General features: G+C 38.6%; 1 protein-coding gene across 4 annotated transcripts in view; it reads left to right on the top strand.

Annotated features, from left to right (window-relative positions):
- Positions 1-24,847, top strand: part of CTNNA1 (catenin alpha 1) — a 342,350-nt gene that overhangs the window by 287,104 nt on the left and 30,399 nt on the right. For all 4 annotated transcript variants that reach the window (XM_027546354.1, XM_027546353.1, XM_027546355.1 and 1 more), the window contains 3 exons: positions 6,371-6,451; positions 7,630-7,782; positions 20,544-20,636. In XM_027546354.1, coding sequence (XP_027402155.1) covers positions 6,371-6,451; positions 7,630-7,782; positions 20,544-20,636 — 327 coding nt within the window. The remainder of the gene's footprint in view (positions 1-6,370; positions 6,452-7,629; positions 7,783-20,543; positions 20,637-24,847) is intronic.

Below are 24,847 nucleotides of genomic sequence, written 5' to 3'. Positions count from 1 at the left end.
GGGACATATGTATGCCTCTGGCTGATTCATGTTGATGGTATGGCAGAAACCAGCACAATATTGTAAAACAGTTATCCTTCAATTAAAAATAAATTTTAAAAAAGATCCTACAGTTCTTAAAGGAAAAAAAATCCTTCTGAAATATCTTTACATTTGAGTCATTTTATTTTTTCCTGGATTATTAGTAGCTTCAAAATTAAGGCCTTTTAAAATGACCTTTATATATTTAATTTGTATACCTATTTGCGCATCTGACAGCTTCCCAAGTTACTATGCACAGCACCTATTTAACAAGTAGATGGTTTTTTAAGAAGAAAACTGGTGTCTCAAAAGCGATTGAAATATCTCAGCTACATGCTTCAGTTTGTTCTTTTCTCCATCATGGATTTTGTTTTCCCCAGGAAGGGAAAGTGGTAGTTCATACATTCATTCTGGTCTCCCCAGGATTTGGTGGAAAGGTTGCAACATATTCACTACAGTTCATTTAGTTCTGTGCTATAGTGGCCATGTAAAGGGACATGGCATAGTTAAGCCATAGTGGAATGTTAATGGTGGTTGTAACACCTAAGCTTGTTAGACCTTATAGGCACATTTTCAGGTGTAATATGGCATGGGGCCTAGAAAAATCTAAAGGTAGTAAGCAAGGCTGGCTATCATCTGAGAAAATACTCAGATGAACCAGTAAGGCTCATTTCTAAGCTTATGCCTTCTTTGAGGGGAGAGAGAAAGAAAGCAAGGTTATAGTATGTAACATTCGAGTTTCTTACCCAGTTTTAACATTTTTAGGATGAAATAGGTAACATTAGGTAAACCAGAAAGTTGTCTTTTGCAACCAGAGTGAGAGGGTATCTTTGAAAGAAATTTGGGAATGCTGGTCTATTTGACCATTTTATTCTATTAAGTTACTTAATCTTTGCCTCAACTCTTGTCACATTCAGTTAATACAAAGCCTGTCAGCCATGTGTAGGCGAGGTAAAACAAGAAGGGTCAAATTGCTGTTTCTGTTATCTACCAAATGTATATTGTATGATAATGTGTTGCCCATCCCACAGCAAACTTTTTAGTCCTACTTATGAAGGTATAGGGTTTCCCAGATGGCGCTAGTGGTAAAGAACCTTCCTGCCAATGCAGGAGACATAAGAGACTTCTCACCCAGTCCCTGGGTGAGGAAGATTCCCTGGAGGAGAGCATGGCAACCCACTCCAGTATTCTTGCCTGGAGAATCCCATGGACAAAGGAGTCTGCCAGGCTATGGTCCATAGGGTTACAAAGAGTTGGAATGACTGAAGCGACTTAGCATGTGTGAGGATACTGACTGAACTCAAGTCTCCCTGGGTTTTCAAAATATTTTTCTTGAGAATTTCTTTAATATCAGGTCCCCTGTTCATCTCTGAAGTCTTCCAGCAGCATCTTGGTAACACTTCTTTCTAAAGTTCCTTATCCCCAGCTTTACCTGATGGCAGTATAGTGGATGACAGGCCTCATTTTCCCCTTTTGTACCTGCAAGTAACAATGCTGCTCTGTTCTTTTCTCTCTCTCTCATTGTCATTGGGGGAAAGAGGCTTCAGATGCCCATTCTGACTTGAATCTTATGAAATGTCATGGTTCTTAGTGTTTAAATTTTAATTTTCTAATGGCTGATGGAGGCATTGTATTGAACTAGACCTTCCTATTAAATTAATCGGAACGTCCTATTTCCTTTTAAATCGTTCTTAAATGTTCCCTTTTAAATAGTCCTTAAATTGGATTTTATCCTCCGCTGCTATTCTCTTACAGCCTTACTCTAGATTAAATATAGAAAGTATTTGGTAGACAATATTTGAGGTTGTTTGAAAAGCCTTATATTTTCACTGATAACAGGAAAGCAGTAACTGATAATATGCCATGTAGATGACACACTAAGTCCTATGACTTTTAAGCACGTCTGTGGTCACTGGTTTCTCATCTTGTTCATGTTAACAGGTGTCCCAGGGTATGATTTGAGAATGGCTATGAGGGGAAACAATGAGGTGCCGTGGAAGCACCCCAGAGGGACACCTAAATGAAACTTAGGGTTGGAGGTGGCCACAGGGAACTTATACAAGGAAATGTGATACCTCATCTAAAGGATAGGAAGGAGTTAGAAGACGGATGGGAAGAGTATTCCAGGTAGGTGATAGAGAGCTTGGCATGTCTGAAGAATTTAAATGTGTGTGGATGGATCATATCTTGAGTGACCAGAGGCAGTGAAGTGATGGGAGTGGCTCGGCTCTGGCAGGTTGAGTGTGCAGAATTAGGAGAAGGAACCCTCTCGTAGAAGAGCCCTGAATGGATCATGCAGAATCTTCAAATTAGTGTATTTTTCACCCTGGAAGTATTGTGGAAGTCTTCACTTTGTGTTTTTCCCTGGAAGCACTGTGTTTATTTTGTGCTGTTACTTTTTGGGCGTTCACCTGGGAACCTTTATCACATGGCGTCTAGGGAATAATGTGCCTTGAGATGCCACCTACAGTGCGAGGGACATATTCCATCCCGTTCCAACTGGGAAGAGTTAGAATGAAGTTAGGGAATGGACAGATGGTAGGGTATGGGCAAGGAATTGGTGGACCTATGTGCCAGACACAGTGCTGACACCTGGTATTGTAGCCATGCATTCTGGGAAACAAACTCTCTCAGAAGGACAATGCAGATAGTGGAGTTCAGTTTATTACACCGGCGGGCCCAAGGCAGAGTCTCCTCTTAGCCAAGGACCCCGACCAGTCTTTGTGAAAACCTTATATACCCCAGGCACTTCCCTTGTAGTCGGTAAGGAATCTGCCTGCAATTCGGGAGACCTGGGTTCGATCTCTGGGTCGGGAAGATCCACTGGAGAAGGAAATGGCAGCCCACTCCAGTATCCTTGCCTGAAAAATCTTAGGGACAGAGGAACCTGGTGGCTGCAGTCCACGGGGTCGCAAAGAGTTGGGCACGACTGAGCTACTAACACTTACTTACTGTATACCCCAAGTGTATACGGTTCCCTGAAACTAGTCTGACCAAAGGAAAAAGAAAGATACAATCAAAGTTAACCCATGATTCATGCCTTAAGCTTAGGTGGTTAACAGTGGACAATTATCAATAGGCTTGTGATCATACCCCAGTAAGCATAATAGAATGTATGATTCTATTCGGTTACACATATAATTAAGGTATTCTTTTAGGCGATGGAGAGCCCTGGGGATCTTCCTTCCTGGGGCCTGGTTTTCCAGTTGGTTTGTCTTTCGATAGATGCTGGGCATATAGCTCAAAGTCCACAGTCCGGCCCAAGATGGAGTCCTGCTTTCAAGATAGATCCTGTTCTGTTTCCTCTTTCAATATCATCTTGAATGGTTGAGAGTTGTAGATTTGTTATAAGAGAATGCTTATTGTTTCTGAGGCAGGAGACTTTTTTGGAAGAGAAAAAAGTTTGTTCACTCAGAAGTCACCACCAAAATGGGTAAAATCCTCCAGAAAATTCTAGTTCTTAATACTTAAAAAAAAAAATCAATGCCAAACTTAAATGTAACTTCCTGTATGACTTTTATGTACTGCTCTGACCACTGTTAATGTCATTCAGAAGTCCTGTCAGGCCCAGCACAAGACAGGGTCTTGCTGAATTAGGAGTTGCTCTGAATTATTTTATCTCAGATAGAAACCTTCTGAGAAAGAATTACTGCTAGTCCTGCCTGCTCCCATGGATGCAGAGTACTCACTAAAGAATATCTAAATAAATAGAAGCAGGAGGAAGGTGAAGTGGCTTCCTCATGCTTCTCTTGAAAATGGGTTTTGAAAGCCCTTTTACTGTCTCAACCAAAACCTAGTTGCTTAGAGGCAGTCGCAGCTAATAACCTTTGTCTCTCATCTGATATTTACTTGTTGAGGAGGAGATTTATGTTGAAACCCAAACATGCCTTATGTTTTTCTTAGAATGCCTTTGTCACTGCTTAGCAGGGGCATACGTATCAAAACTGAGTGAGCCTAGGTGGTCTCTCTACTTGGTGGGATAGTCTCTCAGTTAGGTGGGAGCCAAGAATTTACTTAAATTCATTGGGCAACTTTACTTTGGTCTAGCCAAAGCTAGAAACAAAAGATCATAACAGCTTTAATCTCAAAGAGAAGATGTTATTTTACAGGTCAGCAAGCTTTCTGCTTTTCTCAAGCTTAAGTTTGTAAGTGTGTGTACTCACCTCTATTATAAATGATTGTAACTATAAACTTGCTGTTTGGACTGGTTCTTTGTTTTTTTCTTTTTAACAGGATGCTTTGATTTAAAAGATGATCTATCTAGCATAACCTAAAAACGTCAGTAAATAACTGCTTCTGAACTGCGGCGGCCCCCCCCCCCCCCCCCCCGCCAATTAATGAGGCATAAGCCTCTATTTCCTAAAGTAACAAGAAAGACAAATTAATTTTTAAGATAGTATGACAAAGGATTAACAGATTCATATTGTGTGTTGCATCTTAAAGTGAACTTTGCTGTGTGAATGTAATTCCCTCAAAAGTCAAGTTTAAGAATTTGCTTTTATGTAACTTTCTAAGTAAATCCTTCTACCCAAATTGAGGACATTTCTGGCATTCAGTGGTTGCAAGTAATTAGGTGCTCATGAGGTCGTTGAACTCAACCTTTGAGTTTCAGATAACATGTTTTCTGAAATAAATGATCTGTTAGAACCCCCCCCCCCCACACACACACACAGCTAGATATGACAGATTGTACTAGGTTTACTTCTAAATGAGTGCTTGAGTTTCTAAGAAATGTGCTGAGATTTTCCTGATTTAAGCATTAATTATGAGGTCAGTTTTTTTTTTTTTTTTTTTTAACTTTAGCCACCTTTGCCTTAGATCTTGTATTTTGATCTTTAAGGTTGTCAGTAACTAATTATGCTTGTCAAGTTCTTTTCTGACTGATGCCCATGAATAAATCACAGTTCATTCCTAAAGGTAGAAGAAATTCTCATACTTCCTCAGTTTTTGTTGAGATTTTTTTTCTTAAACCCATTAATATTAGTGAATTACTTAATTTTATTGACAGTACAGGTAGAGGAAAGATTTGGAATGTGGCCCTGACTAGATTTGATAGGGACCATATCAATGTATTGGTTGTATTTCAACTTTTAATGTTTTGTCTCCTCCTCTCTCTTGCTGCATAACCTATATCCCTAAATATTCCTTCTCTTTTTTCCTAAGAGTCCAGAGATAGAGGCAGAGGGACAAGTATCATTGTCCACATTCAACAGATGGGGGATAAGGGAGAAATTAAATAACAAATGTTAAAAGGCACTCAGAAAGTATATAACTACATCTTCTTGGCTCTCATCTGCTATACTGACTTAGGTAGATGGTATATCTATATTAGAATACCTTGAGGGCACCCATGGCTAGAGGAACACTGGGTTAAGTTCCTTTGTCCATTTATATCTCTTCTGTAATTACTACATGCTTTACAGAATGAGCCACATTTGTTGACTGGGCATTTTGTAAGGAAAAGCTTTTAATGTGTTTCATAGTTTAACCTGATGTCTTACAAGGTATTTCTAAGCACATGGCTAGCCAGCTCTACCTGGGATGACTACCTTTGTCCCTTTTCTTTCAACTACCATCAATTTTGATTCTGCTTAGAATGTTCCCCAAGCAAATGTCCACTCAGCCCCCTGCCCTCTTAAGAAATGCTGATTTATATAGCATTATACTCTCTCAGAGTGGCTGATATGTTCTTTTCTATGCAATACAGTTGCATTAAGCTTAGCCTAGGCTTTTTGTGTAATCTTACAAAGCATTCTTATTTGGCCTATATGATATACAGTATTAACTGAAGTAGTCTTATAAAGCACTTTTTTATTTGAGCTGCATAAAATACATTATTAACTCCTGTCCATTATGAAACATCTTTGTTTTAAAACATTGTTTCACATTGTTTTAGTGCCAGGTGCCATCTTTCACATTTTGACATTCCTCATATCTTAAGAGTTCATCAAAATCAGATATTACCTTTTCTTGCCTGCAGTTCAAGGAGAACTGGTTCATTAATGAAATTGTATGCTGAACCTTGTATTAAAATAGACATTTAATTTTTCTAGCAGAACTTTAAGCAAAAGTCTTGCCTTTTGGCTTCTCTTGTTTTGGCAAAACGCCCTCAGTTTCCATCATGATATAATATGGAGCCTAAGAGTTGGGTTAAAATTAGGGTTTTATGAACAAAGCCACATGGTTCTCTCCTCACCCCAATGTGTATCCCAACTTGGGGCTTAAAAAATTGATTTTTCAATGTTGATTTGAACTTAGTTATTGACTGCCATTAAATTTTCTTATAAATTACTACCAAAAAATAAATAAATAAATTACTACAATGTGCACCTCTTTCCTTGTGTTCCAGGCTGGACGTAAAGAAAGAAGTGATGCACTCAATTCTGCAATAGATAAAATGACCAAGAAGACCAGGGACCTGCGTAGGCAGGTAAGCTGAGAGAAGTGCTGATTGCTTTCCCAAGTTCTTGGTTTTGTTATTTTGGTTAAAATTCCAACAGATACTGGACCCATATGCTTTCTTGAATTAAAGGATGACTTTTCACAGGAAATTTGACTGTTTTGTTGCTAATAAGCTTCTGTTAAATGGCTACTAAAATCTCCTGGGGACCTGGAGTAATACAGTCCTACTGGAATGGACTGAATAAATTATGCTATAAAAATGATGCTCAGGTAAGAAAATCAACTTAAAATGACTTGGGGACCTCAGAAAATACCCTGAAGGATCTTGTGGTGTTAACTTACAAACAGTAGAGATAGAAGTTGAAATTATGTATTTGACTTGCCCCTTTTCTGATTTTGATTCTTGGTGAAGATGTGTTTCTAGTACAGATATGCAGAGTATAGTTATTTGGGGCTCTGAATTTTCTGAGTTTGTAAGTATAGACGTCTTTCTCTTCATTTAATGTTAAAGAATCTCATTAACATTTTGGGAGCAAATTGAGTATTAATCTTTTAAAAAAAGATAGGATTGAATTCGTAAAGCAACATTAAGACTTAAAAAGAAGTTGTAATTGTTGTAATACAAACAATTTCCATACTTAGTGGAGAAATATTTTATTGTTCATGTCTGGTATATAGCAGAATTAAAGATGGAATGTAGCTACCCATCATCCTTTTAGTAAAGTAATATCACACATGGTTATAAAGATAACTTTTCAGTTTTAAGGTTCATAGTGTGCTAACCCTGTTCAGAAAGTGCTAACACCCTCTCCCTTCTCATTTTTATTTAGCCAATTAGGCCAATTATATTCCAAGGCTATGTGCTAATTCAACCTAGAGGTCATTTCTGTTTAGTTTTTTTTTTTTTTTTTTTTTAAACACTCCTTTAAGAGAGAAGCTTTAGTTTTGTAATTCCCAAGAAAAAAGGGTTTTATTTTGAAAACTGAGATTCTGTTGCTGAAATGCTTTAACTGTAGTATAAGCTGTTATCTCCGCAATTGTGTTTCCTGTGTTGCAGATTATATAACTGCATGGCTTACATGAGGGGTTCTCATATAAGTGCAGCCAAACTGTCATGAATTTCCATTAGATTTAGAAGTGCAAGAGAAGAAAGCAGTCTAGCTTTTTGGTAGAAACAAAATCAAATTTTTACAATTTAATTATTAGCTCCGCAAAGCTGTCATGGACCATGTTTCAGATTCATTTCTGGAAACCAACGTTCCACTTTTAGTATTGATTGAGGCTGCGAAGAATGGAAATGAGAAAGAAGTTAAAGAATATGCCCAAGTTTTCCGTGAACATGCCAACAAATTAATTGAGGTAAGTATGTTAGCCGTTTTATTAACTATGGGTAACTTGGTGGAGTGTGGTGATTTTTAACCGTATTATTGAATCAGCTAAAGAATTTAGGGACTCATGTTATTTACAATATGTGTAAGACAAAAGTCTTTTTCATAATTACTTAAACATCTATCCCAAACTACCATTTTGCTAAGTTTACGTTAATTATGTACCTGATTAAATAAAAATAGTCCCTATTCCTGGAATCTTAACATTTCCACTTAGTTTTAATGCAGATACAGATAGATCATGACATGCTTAATCTCAGAAGACACTGTAGAAAATAGTGGCTAGAAGCTGGAGTTTAGAAGTCATACTGCCTGGGCTTGCATCTTGGCAAGTTACTGAATCCCTTTGAATGCCATTTCTTTTCCATAAAATGAGAATATACTAATGATGCCTATCTAAGTATTATTTTGAGATTTAAGAGATGATGTGTGTCAAGTGCTTAACCCTTTGCCTGAGAACAGCCTCCCCTCCATCACCCTTTTATAAAACTAAAGAAATTGGGAACTTCCTGGCCTTCCAGTGGTTAACACTTTACACTTCACTGCCAACGGCACAGGTTCAATCCCTAGTTGGGAACTAAGGCCCCACAAGCCATGCAACACAGCCGCCACCTCCTGGCCCTAAAGAAACAGCCCTAACATGCTACTAATTAGATATGTTTGAGTAGTAGAAATCTGTATGTTATTGTCTGTTTGTTAAGGTGACAAGAAGAAAGAGTAAGTCGCTATTTAATTTCCAGATAAGTTAGGCTTGCTCCTACCTTTTGATTACTGAAATTATATTACTGTTTAATTGATTCATTATTACTATATTTCAAAAGTTTGACACATAGTAAGTATATGGCAAGTTATTTAATTTTGTAGCCCAAATGTAAAACACCTAATATTTGGAAGAAATATTCTATAGACCATTTGGTAAGTTGGTCATTATGTAACAACAGAAAATGAGCCTTTTATGTAAAATGTGTGTCTTGCACACTTGGATTTATAGTGATATTAGGCCAGGTTAACACTGTAAAATAGTCTAAGGAAAGCATCAGTTATTACATTAAACATGTTACTAATTTTACATCTAGTTTTCTTTGAACATTGATCATTATCCTTAACTGAATTAATTATGTACAAAATATGTAGGTCAGTCTTCTATTCAAGTTAATGATTCTGGCATTTGGTCCAAAGGCTTGCAGTTTGTGTCTCCATTAAGCATAATCTTTTCACAATAGTTGTATGACTGCATGAGGTATAACCTCCAAATATACAAAGATTGTCTTCAGGAAGCCAGCCTCCCGTAAGTAGCCTGCATCTCAGAAAGTGTGCCTGTGAGATAGGAAGCAAGGATGCTGCCAGCCCACAGCCTGGGGTAAAAGGCTACTGTAGTGGCATGGGAAAGGGCATCTGAAAGGGTGTGGCAGGCTGAACCTTCAGGGCAGTCCTGGTCTGTTCTTCAGCTGGAGGAAGGTCACTTTTTAAGGACTTGGTGTACAATCCTCATCCTCTCCATCCAGCAGAACTGACACTTGCTGAGCACCTACTGTGTACCATGTATGGACGCAATATATGCAAATACAGTGTACATTCCTCATTTCTCAGGTAAGGAAACTGAGACTTAGGGAAGTTAAGTAACTTAAATCCCTCTTACACTGAAGGCTGTGCCACTCGGGCTCACTGGTGTAGTAGACAGCCTTGTGCCCAAGAAGAAGCACTAGATGGGCCTGGTGGCTTTGCAGACCTTACTCTAGGAACTCTGTCAGTGCTCATACTTTTTATTTCATTCTGAACTAACCAGGCACCCGGTAGTGTTCAGAGTTTGATATTCCCTGTCACAGCTCACTTCTGACTTGTTTCTCACCTCTCTCCCCTCTCAGTGACCTCCACCCCTACCATCCCCCACACATAATATATGTATATTAAACGACACATGGCCTAAGGCAATGGCACCCCACTCCAGTACTCTTGCCTGGAAAATCCCATGGACAGAGGAGCCTGGTAGGCTGCAGTCCATGGGGTCGCTAAGAGTTGGACACGACCGAGCGACTTCACTGTCACTTTTCACTTTCATGCATTGGAGAAGGAAATGGCAACCCAGTCTAGTGTTCTTGCCTGGAGAATCCCAGGGAGGGGGGAGCCTCGTGAGCTGCTGTCTGTGGGGTCCCACAGAGTCGGACACGACTGAAGCGACTTAGAAGCAGAAGAAGAAACCAAAGGCCTTATAGTACCATTCTGCAAACATTTAAATTACTTCATGGTAATAGAGGTACTAAGATAAATAATTGCATGTGTGCATAAAAACAAAATGAATTTTTAAAGTGTTTGTTATAGAAGCCTCATATTCCTGATTCAAAGAGTAACTTGATACTTCAATGACAGGCCTTCTCCTCCCCACACTAGTACTTTTGTATTATAATGAAACACTGAATTAGAGAGAGACTTGTTTTAAGCAAAGGTAAAATACTCCATTGTGATTATTTTGTTAATCTCCTGCCATCTTCCTTTCTTTCTATTAATTTCCCGTCTTGAGTGGAATAAATGTCTGCAGCCAGCTTTGGTTTTAGGGCCATTTGCTGTTTTTTTCCTGAGGGTTTGGAGGAAGTGAGAGTGCTAAGTGAAAGTTGGGAAGGGCTGGTGTTGATAGGCCTCTGGCAGGAAAGGAAGGGCTCAGATTCTGCAGCCACTGAGAATTCTGCCAGATTCTTTTGTTCTAAAATAATACAGTTCTGCCACTAACTACTTGGAATTAGGATAGACTCCACAGGTAGAGGGCATAAAGCCCAGTAAGATTGAGCTCATTGTAGATGCCAGCTGCAAATTAGGGGGTCCCTATCCCATCTGTACTTCGGACCCAACTGTGTATAAATTTGAGGATTCCCATGACCAACTCACTCTCTGTTCACAAGACTGCCCTCATTACAAATGCCAGCTGCAAGTTTGGGGGTCCCCAGTCCACCCAATCTTTGGATCAGCCAGCTACAAATTTGGAGGATTCCTTTGGCCCACTTCAGGTTCAATAATTTGATAAAACAGCTCGTAAAACCGAGGAGAGTGTTCTCCTTATGACTCCCATTTTAGTGTAAAGGATGCAAATCAGGACCATCCAAATGGAGAGACACAGAGGGTGAAGTTTGGGAAGGTCTCAGAGACAGTGTTTCCTGTTTTCTCTCAATGGATCACCCTCCTGGCACATCGATGATTCAGCCGGGAAGCTCCACTGAGTTTCATTGTCCAAAGATTTTATTGAAATTTCATTATGTAGGTGTGATTGATAAGATCCCTTCCTCCCCTAGATCTAGGTTTTTCCTGAAAGCCTCAGTCCTCTAATCACATGGTTGACATTGGCCTCCTCTTCCTGAGTTGTCTCATTAGTCTAACATGTAGTGGCTCACCTCGAGTTACCTCGTTAGCATAAGTAATGAGTAGCAAAGACAGTCCTCAAATCTCCTAAGAATTCAGAAGTAATCCAGTGCAAAGACCACACTCTGTGTGTGTGTGTGTGTGTGTGTGTGTGTGTGTGTGTGTGTGTGTGTGTGTGTACACACAACACCTCCCCATCTTGAAGGTACATGGAGTATATGGTTTTCAGTTAGCTTGCTACCCAGCCATAAACACCACACAGGGTAAGTGAGACAGGGCAGATTTGTGTGCTGCAGCTTTATGTTGATCCTATTGGTGGCCAATTACCCAGTGATTTACCGCTTGTCTTATCTGGTGTTCCTTGCATTGTTCTACTTTTCGCTGGAGGTTTGCCCTTATGGAGCCTCATTTTCTGATTGAGTCCATCTCTTCTCTGTGAAGTAAGAGGTCCTTTCTCATAGAAGTATTGATTGTCCCTCTGATGTGTAAATCCCATTCTGTTTAATACCCATGCATTGACACTTAACCTTTCTTAGACTCCTTCAGCAGTGGGAGACTCCCTTTTTCCAGAGGCATCACATTCCACTGGTGGATTCTCTGGTTGTAGGAATGGGGGGGCCACAGTCATCTTCTCTGGAACTACTCCTGTCCATCTTTTTATTGCTGCGCACAAGTGAATTGAGAGGAGCTATAAGTGTAAAATACATACCTGATTTCAAAGATATAATATGGAAAAAGAATGTACTTAAAAGATATCATTAACTTTTTAATTGATTACATGTTGAAATGTATTATCTTGAGTTTAAATACTTTTTCTAATCTCACCTCTTAATGTGGCTCACATTGTATTTCTGTTGGACAGCACTAGTCTGGATGATTTCCTCAGGCCTTTGAGAGGCTCTCTTCATTCTGCCTCTTCTCTGAATGCTCTCTACTAAAGTGCCAGCCCTTGTCAAACACTTGCTCCATGGGTGGGTGGATAGACGGAATCGGACTGCCAAAGCTGCCATTGGGCAGTAACCTCACAGTCAGCCAGCTCCAGGGTTTGCCTTCAGAGGTGCTGCTGCTCAGGTCCATCTTCTCAGTTCTGGTCATTGTCGGGGCAGTTGCGTTTTTTTGGACTCTCTCTGTTTTTACACTCATCCAGAATAAACTTCTTAGATTCAGTCTAGTGTTCTATCTGTCAGGACTGTTGCTGGCTTTACTGTTAATATTATTGACAATACCTTCCAAACTAGTCATTTCTTTCTTTTTTAAAAAGTAAGCATATCTTTTCTCCTTTTATCCAATCTGATGTTTATAAAATACTGTCTGAGACAAGGCATAGGATAGAACCTTTCACATTGCCACTAGAAATCATTGTGTTGATTGTACAATTCTTTGTATATAGTTTACTGCTCAATCAGTTACAAATTCCTTAATTTTTGTCCCCCCAATAAAATAATGTAAAAAAATGCCTTAATTTGGGATGTCATGTAAAGTTGCTTTGAATGTATTCATGGTTTCTGAGTAGTATTAGGGATAGCATTCACTGAGAAATGGGAACCTTTTATGGTGCCTTCTCTGTACACCACATTTTGAAAATATGAGATTAGTTTGAAGAATAAAAATCATATACTGACTCTTAAGATTTTAGGAGCAGAAGTGAATTTCTCCAGCCCCTCTGTGTGGGCATAGTATTTGGAAGGTTGTGTGGTGCCTGCTGCCTACCAGATCCTTATTAAATGACTTTGTGGTTTTACTGGAAAAAGCAAATAACAGTGTTTGCTGTGTGACTGCTCTTATTTTCTCAGGGTCTGACTAAGACCTCTGACGCCTCACTACAGTTGTCAGTGGGATCTGTTAGCTCCACACATGGTATTGAGTTCCTTTTCTTATGTGAAGGGCACATAGAGGTTGTGCGTCTCAAGGCCAGTGAGTAGGGGAGCAGGAGCTAAGGGTCAGTATTAATGAGCTGGTGACCCTTCTCGCCACTGTTTTCTTCTGTTCTGGAGCATAGCACTGAGGGCTTGTCTTTGATCTGTTTATGAAAGGGCATGGCTATGCTTCATAATAACAGTAACACCTTTTCTACCTGATTTTCTCCCATATCAAATTAATGATTTCTTTATGTTGCTTGTCAATTTAGTGTATTGAGGTGAAAAATTTGTTTTCTGTCAGAAATATTAACCTTTTTGTCATTAGTGCAACATCCACGTGTCCTTTTTAATTGCCTCATTCTTTGCCTACCTCCTTTGCTGTGAGCAGCTTAATAACTAAAGAGGAATCAGTTTTCCTTTTTTAATTTTGCTGTCTTCTGGGTCCTTTTTCGATTTCACAAATTGAGAGTGAAATAGGAAAAATATAATTCATGAAATCTTGCCTATAAAAACTATCATTTAGTATCCCTTTCCCCTCAGTCCCAGACATTGTATTAAAACAGGCCTCTTATTATAATGAACTTGCTACAATAAGATAGTATTTCATTCATTGTCTTGTGAATTAAGAACCAAAAAGTAAATATAATTGGTACAATTTTGAGCTGGATTATCATTATTTGCTATGCCACTCCCCCAGTCCCCCCGACCCCAGGTCCAAGTATTTCCCATTTTCCGGGACTTCATAGGGTATGGCTTTATTGGCTTGAAACGTGTATTTTAACTGCAAATTGAGTGATCTGCATTATAACTTTTATTCTGTGGTGTGCTGATAATACGCAGGAAAGTGACCTTGAAGAAGCCTCTGTAAGGAGCATTTGAATTAAACAAGGACCTTATACTATCTACCTGTGACATCTTGGATATTTTCTCAGTATCTCAGTACAATACTGTAGGCTGAAATTCTTACAAACAGCAAATCAAATGAAGCTTCAATTTTCTAGTACTGTAGGATGTTTGCATGAAAGCAGTGAAGTATTCTTGGGGGAGAATGCTGACCTTGAAATTAGGAACAACTTCCTAAGCATACTGAGCTTGATTTTCTCAAATTTTCAAGAGTGCAATTTCAGATAAATGGGGTGTGTAAGACAAAAGTGTCTTGCATGTACTGTTTTAACACCTTAACCAGCTTTTTTGGCTGAATTTAACCACCTACTCAAATTTTGGGATGGTCAGGTGAAGGTGATGGATGCATTTTGTTCTTAAGAAGCATTGAGAATCTTTTCTCTTAGGGCCTTGGTAGGAATGAGAAGGAATCACTCTGCTTCAGAAAAGAGTATAATCCTGTTGCCTCACCAGTAGAGTTGATGGACTAGTGTTTAGGCAGGCACCATTCTTAGCTTTACTTACTGATTATTCAGGAGGTTAGACAGAAATAGGGAACTTGTTCAAGTGGTCCATATAGTAACACGTAAATGGAAATGATGACAGTTTCATCTGAGTGGTTATCTATACATGAAAAAAAAAAGCTTTTTAAAAGTATCAAATAACAAAACTGTCTAAAATAGTTTATGATGTTTTAGTAAATTCAAGTTCTAATCCTGTTACCGGAGATCCTTATATTTATATCCTGCCGCCTCTTAAAATTTGATTTGGTATGGCTCATTTTGAACAAAAACATAAGATAAGGCAGATGTTGAAAATCGTGATGCAGATGAGAAGTCATACACTTCTCATCTGAACTATAATTGCCATGCTTGTGTTTCATTGTGGCATTGCACTTCCTGGTAGCATGGAGGAAAGGAAGAAACACAATTGGTTGTCTAGTTTTTGTCTTTAGAATGGAGGAAGTATACCCACTTTTTCATGGGAAATAAGCCTATTGTAAAAAAGTAAAAAAAATTCCTAATGTGGCACTTTCACATAAGGAACAGTGAATGAGTTAATAGATAGGGCCCTCAGTATTTTAGTAATAAATGTAGTGGCAGGTACCATGCATTTTCTTCCCCGCTTGTACATTCTCTCTAAAAAGGCAAGGTCATAACATTCAGTTGACGCCAAGTTGAGTCCAGACATCTGTTATTTGTTGAGGGGCTAACCCAGCACTTGTCCTTCAGCCTCCCTATGAAAATATTAGGGGAACTAAGGGGCTGTGAGTCCAGTGCTTTCTCCCGATCACACCAGTGTAGTTTGCTTTCTTTTTTAAAATAATGTTCAACCCTTCTGTTTCTTTGTGCTTTAAATGTGTCCTGTAAATAGCATAAGTTTAGTTACTGTTACTCAGGTTAGCAGGGGTTTTTGTTGTTGTTGTTGTTGATTACTTTTGTTCACTGAAGTGTGGCATGACATGTGGATTCATTCTTACCACTGCGTTTTTATTCTCTCTTTCCTTTTAACCCGCTGCTTTCAATCCCTCCTCTATTTCTGACTCTGTTTTTCTCTTTGGGATTGGTTGAGTCCTCCCACTTCTTCCTATTTTTTCACCCCCTCTTCTTGTTTGGAAATCATACACTCTGTTTACTAGTAGCAACTCCAGATATTTTTAAGCATGTATGTTTAACTCAGAGGTTGAGGTTAGTGAGTATCTTTTTCTCCTTCTGAAACAATATGAGAATCTTAGAATGCTTTAACTTTAGTTATTCTCTAACTTAAATATTCTTGTACAGTATTTCATTTCTCTAATTTTTAGCCCCATGAGTTAGACACCATTGGTGTTTCTTTAATAACTTATTTCAACTTTGTATAAATTTTACTCGATACCCTATTTTCATTGCTTCTCATTTCTTCTTGGACATTAAACCTTATGGGATTGTTTCCTTTTCCCTGAAGCATCTTTGTATGAAACGCCTTTAGTTGAGGCAGGAAAGATCTGTCTGGAATAAGTGCTCTGAGATTGTTTTTGGTTTTGTTTTGACTTCATTTTTTATTTTGCCTTAATTCTTGAAAAAATACAGTAGTTTATTGGACATATAATCGTAGGAGGATTTCCGCCTCACTATCCTCTTCAGGGATTTGATGATGATATTACCCTTTCTCTGGCTTCCATTGTTGCTGTTCAGAAAGCAACAGGAAGTCTCACTGAGCTTTCTTTGTAGATAATTTGTTTTTACTTTCTGGCTGTTTTTAAAATCATCTTGGCTTTGTTCTAAAGCTTTACTTCAGTGTATCAGAGTGTAGATTTCTTTTTTATTTACTCTGCTTAGAAATCTGTCTTCCCAAATCTAAAAATTGTTTCATCCTCACCTACCTCTTTGAGTATGGCCTCTTCCCCATTCTCCCTGTATTCCCTCCTGAAATCCTCAAAGTTGAATAGTAGACAGTCTCAATTTATCTTGCATGTCTCTTAATTTATGGATTCCGTGTCATGAAAATGTCTTAGTTTTCCTGAATAATTTCTTCAGTTTGACCTTCCAGATTAATAATTCTCTTTTCAGCAGTGTCTTGTCAGTATTATTTTAAATTTCTAGAAATGGTAGTCATTATTACTTTTCTCTTGAAATTCTATTTTGATCCTTCTCAAATCTGCCTAGTTATTTTTGAGTGTGTTTTTTCTTTTCTATATTTTGTATACTTTGTTATTTCCATTAATGTAAAAAAACATTTTTTAATACTCCACTTTTGATCATTTGATTATTTGCAGTCATAGATCTGATTACACAGTTCTTTTGCTGACTTTTGCCCAAGATCCCAGTTCCTTGTATGAAAGTGAAAGTAAAAGTTGTTTAGTCGTGTCTGACTCTTTCCCACTCCGTGGACTATACAGTCTGTGGAATTCTCCAGACGAGAATACGGCAGTGGGTAGCGTTTCCCTTCTCCAGGGGATCTTCCCAACCCAGGGATTGAACCCAGGTGTCCCTCGTTGCAGGCGGATTCTTTACCAGCTGAGTTTGGTGGGTTCACATTCTGGTATTCACATGTGGGAGTTCTTTGATGCCTGGGTTTAGATTACCTTCCATCACCAAAAATTTCCATTGATATTTACTTCTGCCAGTTGCTTACAGATACTAATACATGATTGAGGTATAATTTACAGACCATAAAATTCACCCATTTTAAGTGTACAATTCAGTTGTTTTTACTAAATTTATGTAACTGTAATTATGCAGTCATCATCATAGTCCAGTTTGGAACTTTTCTGTCACCCCTGTGTGCTTCACTTTTGGGTAAGCTATCTTATTCCTCCTAATAAGACTGTCAGAAGACCCTTTCCTGGAAAATGGAAAGTTAGAAGCTTAATCTCTGTTCCATCATCATTTCTTCTGTGGGTTTGGAAATGATTGTTAAAAATTTCTTGTGTGGTTCTGATATTTATGTGATGTGCAATTGGAACTTCTGTCTTCCTATATTGACAAGTTTAGAAAAGTTGATTTTATTATTACTTTGGATTTTTTTGAGAGTACAGATAGCTTAACCATTTTTAAAGAAATCTCAGGTGGTAGCTTGACCTAAAACCATGTAGCAAGTGATAGAGGTTTTGAGCTTCAACTTTATGGCTTGCTACTCAGGTTGTGGGGTCATTACTTAGACGTAAAAGCTTCCTGTTTCACAGTTCTTCTTACTTGTTTCACCTCCACAACAGGTATAGACTACTATGAGAGTAGGTCATTAATTTATTACTAAGAACAAAAAGAAATCTCTTCTTTTCTTCCTGTAAAGGTTCCAGTTTAAGGGGCAGTGGGAAGCAACTTGTGTTTGACTTAAATTTTAAATTTATTTAAAGTCACCAACACATGTATAACAGGAAAATTTGTCATAATTATATAGTTTTTCTGCCTTATAACTTTGCTTAATAACTTGTATTTAATAAAGAAGTTCTGGAGCTTTCCTCAGTGTCTGAAAAGTTGTCTTTTCTGTCATGTACAGATGTCATATTTGTTGATTTTACACAGCCTGGCTGTGACAGTTTTTTTCCACACAGCACAGATTATTACTAAACCCAGCAAAAGCCCAGGGCTGTTTTTTTGGGTAGTTGAATGTTTTCTGAAATGTTGTGCTTGTCTACAAGGTCCACACTTAAATGGAATAGGCAGAGGTGGTGCAGAAGCAGTGTCACAATTTCAAAGGTGGGAGTCATAGTGTCAATCTTAGCCTACCTCTTAGATTAGTGGGAATCAAAGACATTTAAATTATTAATACATGAAGTTACTGTGGTTGCAAAGATAAGACAATTTATTCCCAAAGCAAATTAGAGACTCATCACTCTCCAAAGTTTCAGCTCTGTTAGGTTCTCTATGGAAGTCAGCTGCTTTGAGTGTTTTTAATTCAGATTTTAGAAACTTCTTCAGTCTAGTTAGCTGCTATCCAAATTTCTAGAGCCCCACAAAGAGATTATTTAGGAAGCCCCTTCCCTTATACCCAGCTTTCATGGCAGTCAAGCCTGGCGCTAGTATATGAATTTAGCTTCTAAGAGAGCTGTGGTTGAGATGTTGCATTTGCACATTTGCCATGGTAAGAAGTGAGTAGCCCTGTCCCTGGAGGGTGAATTGAAGCTCATTCATCTGGAGAAGACTGTCAGTGACAGGCGCCCGCTTCCTCCTTCCAGGGCAGGCGGGGTAGCCTCCTGAAACAGGCAGTGTACTCTTGTAGAACATTACTGCTTCAACAGTACATCAGAAACACTTTAATGTTTTAAAATAAAGAATAAGTCTTCCATAACTTTTGTTTTGTTAGGATTTGTGTCAGAAAACAGGAATGATGGTGTACAGAATTCAATTTGTTTCTTAACTTAAATATTTTTTTCTGAGTTTTACAGATTTATAAAATTGGGAGAATGTGAAATTGTGTGGTGGCCAGAGAGTTGAAGGCAGAAACAGTGACAGACCTTCCTGAATCTAACATTTGACTGGCCCCCTAAAATTAAAATGTTGGGCATGGGGCGGGACCAGGCGTCTTTGTTAGTCCCAAATTGCTAATTCAGTCATCAGCCTCCAATTTTATATTTGGTTTCAAAATGCTTTCTTATTTGGTTTCAAAATGCCTTCTTAAGGCAGTGAAGCAATAGAAGCTATGGTTTCATAAACACTTCTAATTAAAGCTTTCTCCTTCAGTAGAGCACCATAAAATGTATATTTGAGGAATAATGTTTGTAAAAGTTTTATGTCATGTTTTGCAGCACTTTAAAGCAAAGAAATAGAAATCAACAATCAGCTCTGTAGCTTGTCATCATGAATAGAAGTGCCTCTTTGCTCAGGTTCACTTGACACTGGAAAGTGGAGTTGGAACCTTTAGGGAGTGTAAATGTTACTTCTGTATGTGATTTTGAAGGCCCCTACACATTAAAATCTGACTTAATTTTCTTTTTCCATACATTTTTGTGTTTAAATTGCATGTTCTTTTGTTTCTCCTTATGATTAAGCATTGCAGGATTCTAGTTACGATAGTTAGCAGTCTTACAGAAAGCTTATAATCCCTAACTGTAACACTGCAAACAACAGTAATGGTATGTAATTTTTCTTGTGTCTTTATGTGTTTAACTTGGGTAAAGCAGTGAAAATCAAAGATTATTGCAATTGCCCTTGTTTACTCTGGCATTTTAAGTTTTCAGAGTGTGCTTCTGATACTCAACTGCCTATGCGTCTATCATTCATAACTCAGTTTGCAACTGGGGAGAAGGTATCTCTTAGCACCATGTATTCAGTTGGTCCTTGGTATTGCTAACAGAATTGGCAAACCTGTTTATTTAGAAATGTGGATAAGTGATCATGGCACTAGCAGCCACTACAGAGCAACATTCTCAGCACAGCCAGAGCTTCAGCAGAAGAAATATGACACAACTTGGAAAGATTGTCTCTGGCTACACGAGTAGTGTCATTGAGGCAGTTGGATGGGAAGGTAAAGATTTTAGTTCAAATGAAGTAGCATCATTCAGGAAAGAGTCCAGCTGTCAGTGCTTTGAAGAAACCAGTTGAAGGACAGTTTTGTTCTTATCTATGGGATATCATCTCTGTTTCTTTTCCCATTTCTTATGAGGATGGCCTTACCTCCATCTCAATGTGTTAATGCTATTCTTTTTTATTTGAAAAATAGCCTTGCGTTCAAATAAAACTCATCTTGACTTTTAAGTATCCATTCACCTGTCAAATGAGAATAGCAACTTAGAATTTCGATTTCCTTCTTTCAGGAATAGCTGCAAAATACATTTTTATTGTAGTTGAGGGTACCAGTGATTCTTTAGTGCCTCGGTTCCTTAGCTTTCCTCACATCACTGCCCACACCAGCAGACCCTTGTTCTGAGGTTACTGTTCAGGCAGGTTAGAGCCCATGTACATCTGATGAGTTATAAGCCCTAGGATCTTTCAGGGTTCTGCCACCAACAATGTGACATGTGTTAGGAGTCTGTTTAATTTCCTTAGCACAGAGCTAAAAAATTTGTCCTCATAAGCAGGTAATCAGTCTGTGAGAAATAAAACACCTTTGGTGCTTTTTTCATTTGTTCTCTAAAGGTCAGGGATGGGGTAGATGTACATTTGTTTTCCTTTGCAGTCAAAAGAGAAAAATCTTCAAAGACCTTTTTTATCTTTTCTTCTAGGTGGCCAACTTGGCCTGTTCCATCTCCAACAATGAAGAAGGTGTAAAGCTTGTTCGAATGTCTGCAAGCCAGCTAGAAGCCCTCTGTCCTCAGGTAAAGTACAACCAGCAGTGTTTAAGCTATCACCAATTGGATTTGGGTTATTAAAGTGGAAATCAATTTTATTTTATTAGTTTCATTTTTAGGATCTTAGATAGAAGCCTTGAGGACAAAATACTGATCCACAGTCCATGTAGAGAAATGTATGTTTAACTTCCAGTGATATTTGCTTAAGCGTCATGCGTTACTGTCTCCTTGCCCTTCATTTGAAATGTATAGCCTTTTTCACTGCTGGCAAATGGAGGGCAGGCAGTGGCCATTGCTAAGGGCCTTTCTAAGGGAGGGCCATCTGCAACATGTGGTAGTCCTGGCATCAGGATTGTTACCCCATGAGCCTGAAAGGATAACTGCTGCCCACCCACACTCCATCTTTATGCCCAGTGTTTGGATCTTGTTAGAGGGCATGAGGTTCAAGAACTGGAAGCCTTAATCTGCTGTGTCCTGAAGTACCCTTATGATACAGATATTAATAACGTATTTCAGCCTGCTACTGGTAAAACTTGAGAACTTTTCTCCATTTCCAATGGCATATTGTAAGGCTGGTGATTAGGCTAGGTTAAGCATCTGGGGCTTTAGAAAGACACTGAAGCACGCAGAAGAATGCTTGTTTTGTTAAATGTTAGATGAGCTGCTCTCTGCCGTGAAGTGTGCTGATCGTGTTTGTGTGGCTTGATACTCCGTGCCCCTCATAGGGGTTTCTGAGTAGTGTCAGTGCTGTTTTGGTGAAGAGGTTGCTTCTCCAGTTTCTGAGGCAGAGAATGGTCATGGACATACCCTAAACCTCTTTCTAAATGTCCTGCCAGATGACATTGACCACAAATAAAGAGGAATAAATCAAGGGAACTGGAGTATAAGAGATCACAGGAATGAAGTTTCCGTGTTATGCCTGCCACCAGCTTTAAGATACACCATAAACATTACTTTGGCTCTTTCATATGCATGATTCCTGACCAAAATAAGTAAAGACTGGTGATTAATCTGGGATCCTGACTGGTACGCAGGTTAATTAGAGCCTTTGTTCTCATTCTCAACCATGTGGGTTAGTTTGCAAATGAAAGTTGCTTCCTCTGGGTGTTAGTGTGTTGGGTCAGCTGTGGATCCACATGATCTGATCAGTGTTTCTTCAGCTTTAACCCAGTCATTAAGTCTGTTACTGGCCAGTCAGTAGCTATACAGATAATAAGCACAGTAAATTTAATCACGTCCAGAAAGTTCATGGATGAACAAGTTGTATGAAATAAATTTAGAGCAGGTTTTAAAGATTTGGCATTCTTTTCTCAGGCTTGCCTTATTACCCTATCAGTGCTTTATTTTTAATACCTTTGCTTCTCCATTTGATTTTGAAATGCTTGAAAAGCGACAATGCTTTCACATATCGGCTGAAACAGATGGTAACATACGCTGATCACACCTACTAAGAGTATTTATATAAATGATATTAAAGCCTTGAAAAAGAGAGTCTAGTAGATTCTAATGGGAGTGCTGGTGTGCATAAGTCACGTTTGGCTCGGGCTTGTTGCCCAGGCTCTAGGTGCTTTCTGAGGCAACCTTTCTCCCTCTCTTCTGTAGTTCATTTCTCCTACTAGAGCAGACCCCAGGACAATACCTGGATGATTCCTAGGATTAGGTATAGAAAGAAAAGAAAGTGAATTCACTCAGTTGTGTCCGACTCTTTGCGACCCCATGGACTGTACCCTACCAGGTTCCTTCATCCATGGAATTTGTCAGGCAAGAGTACTGGAGTGCCATTAGTTGCCATTTGGTATATGTCCTTGATAAAAAGGTGTTACTTGTTGTGATTGTTCTCCCAGATTCCTTCCCAGGCTCCATCCTACCCTGGCTTGCAAATAGGGCTAGGCAGATTCAATGACAACAAATACAGCAGACATTGCGGGCATGGTAATGACAAACTGGATAGTAGGTGCCATTTCTAAATGAGGTAACTGTGACTTCATTCCAGCCTATTATTGCTAGATTCTTTCATTATTTGTAAAGAGAAGTCAACAATTCAGATTTTTTGGTAAGTCCCAATTTTAAAGGATTGGTAACTAACATTTTGAAATTCTTTGAGGAGGATAAAGCAAATTTCTAGGAGCTGCATCTCACCTACCCTGGCCCATGTGTTTCATACTCGAAGGACCTCTCCTTTAAGGTGGCTAATGGCTGTCCCTCTCTTCAGCCTGGTATGGGCAGTGATGTCAGGCATCACTGGCTTGTTTGATAAAGCCTAGGCAAGCTAATCAACTTGAATAAACTAGTTAGTTAATTCACCAGTAGTTTAACATGGTGTTTAATACGCTGTAGCATGTAGACAATATTAAAGTATATGTTTCTTTGAGGCTACTGTCAGCATCCATTCACAGTATAGACTGTGTGTTGGGTTTTTCCAGTCTCTTTTTATGTCAGTAGCTGTACCCACACTGCTGTATTCAGGCAGCCCTGGCCCCTCTGTTGGGGGCTTTTCTGTGACCCCCACCCACAGTGTGGAGTTGGCTCCTAGACCTTATTGTTCCTTTCTGGAGGGGAGAGATGACAGATGGAACCTGTAGAAACCTTTCTTCCCCATCTTTCTGTTCACTTTTGGAAATGGGAAATTCTGTTCTAAAGTACTAACTTTTTAGGAGTAAAGCAATTTTAACTCCAAATGTTTGTGGTATTAAAGTTGAGTTCAGACGAAGTAACCTGAAGGTGGATTTATTTTGTTGCTTGGGGGAGAAAAGCACCCCATTTTTTGGTGATTTACTGTTGTCATGAGTAGGGAAGAAAGTAGGTCAGCACTCTCTGCATTGCCTTCTGCTTTGTGTCTGCAGTATCTCACTCTGTTCTCCAGAACAGGGACCTACCTCCATCTGAGCAGATAGCACCAATCTCACATGCTCTTATCAGGGGAAAAAAAAATCAAACTGTTCTGGAAAAGGACCTGATTCCCCACATCATCTCCTCATGGTGTGCTCAAGTCTTATTCCTTGGTAGCTGCTTAAAAGATTTTCATTTTTCAGTTCATCCAATGCTGGTCAAAACAAAGTGGAAAAACCCTGCCAACAGCAGGTTTTTGGCAATTGAGTCTTTAAAATCGGAGAATGGCATTTTGGAGATGATCTGACTTAATATTTTATTTTTCATAGTTCATTATGCAAGAATGAGCATTGTACATTTAAGTTAATACAAATCTGGCAGTTTAATATTTCATATGGCTGGGTTTAATGCATGGCCTTTCTTGGAAATTTAAGCAAGGGTGAATCAAGTCTTTGAAGCTGCTGCTTTATCTACATTTTTTGGTCCTTTTTTTGGGGGGAGGGGTGGATTTCTCGCTAACTGAATTGAGAAAGAAGAAATGTTATTTTTTTTTCTTCTGCGTACTTAGATTTATCTTTCATATTATTGCTTCTCCCGTTGTGCTATGGAAATTCTGATCATTTTTGTGGCTAACAGGCTTGATAAGCATTTATTGTTGTTCAGTCCCTATCAAATAAGCATAAACTCAGACAGGCCTGGTTTGAATAGTTAATGAGAAAATATATAGCTCTTTAATGAGCTAAAGCATACCAGCCAGGGAAGCCTGTGGCATCAAGCTCTCATTCATATGTTATTCCGCTTCTGATTTTCTCTAACATTTTTACACAGCAGTTGCACAGAAGAGCTCAAAGGAGATGCTTCTGACTAAAAGTTTTCTCACAGCATTTTCTGTGTCTCTTTCCTCCCTTAACCCCCTCCCATGGAGGTCTGTAGGTAACAGGGCCCCAGAAACACTCTAGTCTCCTTGTAAGCCTTGTATATTGATACTCGTCTGTTGTTTTGTTTTGTTGTAAAGTCTGTTTTCCATACCGTAAAAGGTTTCCCTCTTCCATTTTCTTGAAAAGTCTATATAATTGGTATTAGTTCTTTAAATGTTTGGGGAGAATTTATCAATGAAGCCGTCTTGCCTGGAATTTTCTATATGGGAAGATTTTAAACTAAATTGTTTAAACTATTATTTAAACAATAAATTATTTCTTTAATAGATATAATGATATTCAGATTACTTGTTTAACCATTAGCTGTTTATTCTTGACTGACTTTTGATAATTTGTATTTTATCAATTGCTACTCTATTTTTTTTCCTTCTGCTTGCTTTGGGTTTATTTCCCCCTTTTTCTAGTTTCTTAAGTTAGAAGCTTTTAAATCATTGATTTGAGACCTTCTCTTCTAATGTAACTTGTAATGTT

The sequence above is a fragment of the Bos indicus x Bos taurus genome, chromosome 7 (genome assembly GCF_003369695.1).
Source record: "Bos indicus x Bos taurus breed Angus x Brahman F1 hybrid chromosome 7, Bos_hybrid_MaternalHap_v2.0, whole genome shotgun sequence".
Classification (NCBI taxonomy): Eukaryota; Metazoa; Chordata; class Mammalia; order Artiodactyla; family Bovidae; genus Bos; species Bos indicus x Bos taurus.
The sequence above is the reverse complement of the archived record's forward strand: the minus strand, read 5'-3'. Positions and strand labels throughout refer to the sequence as shown.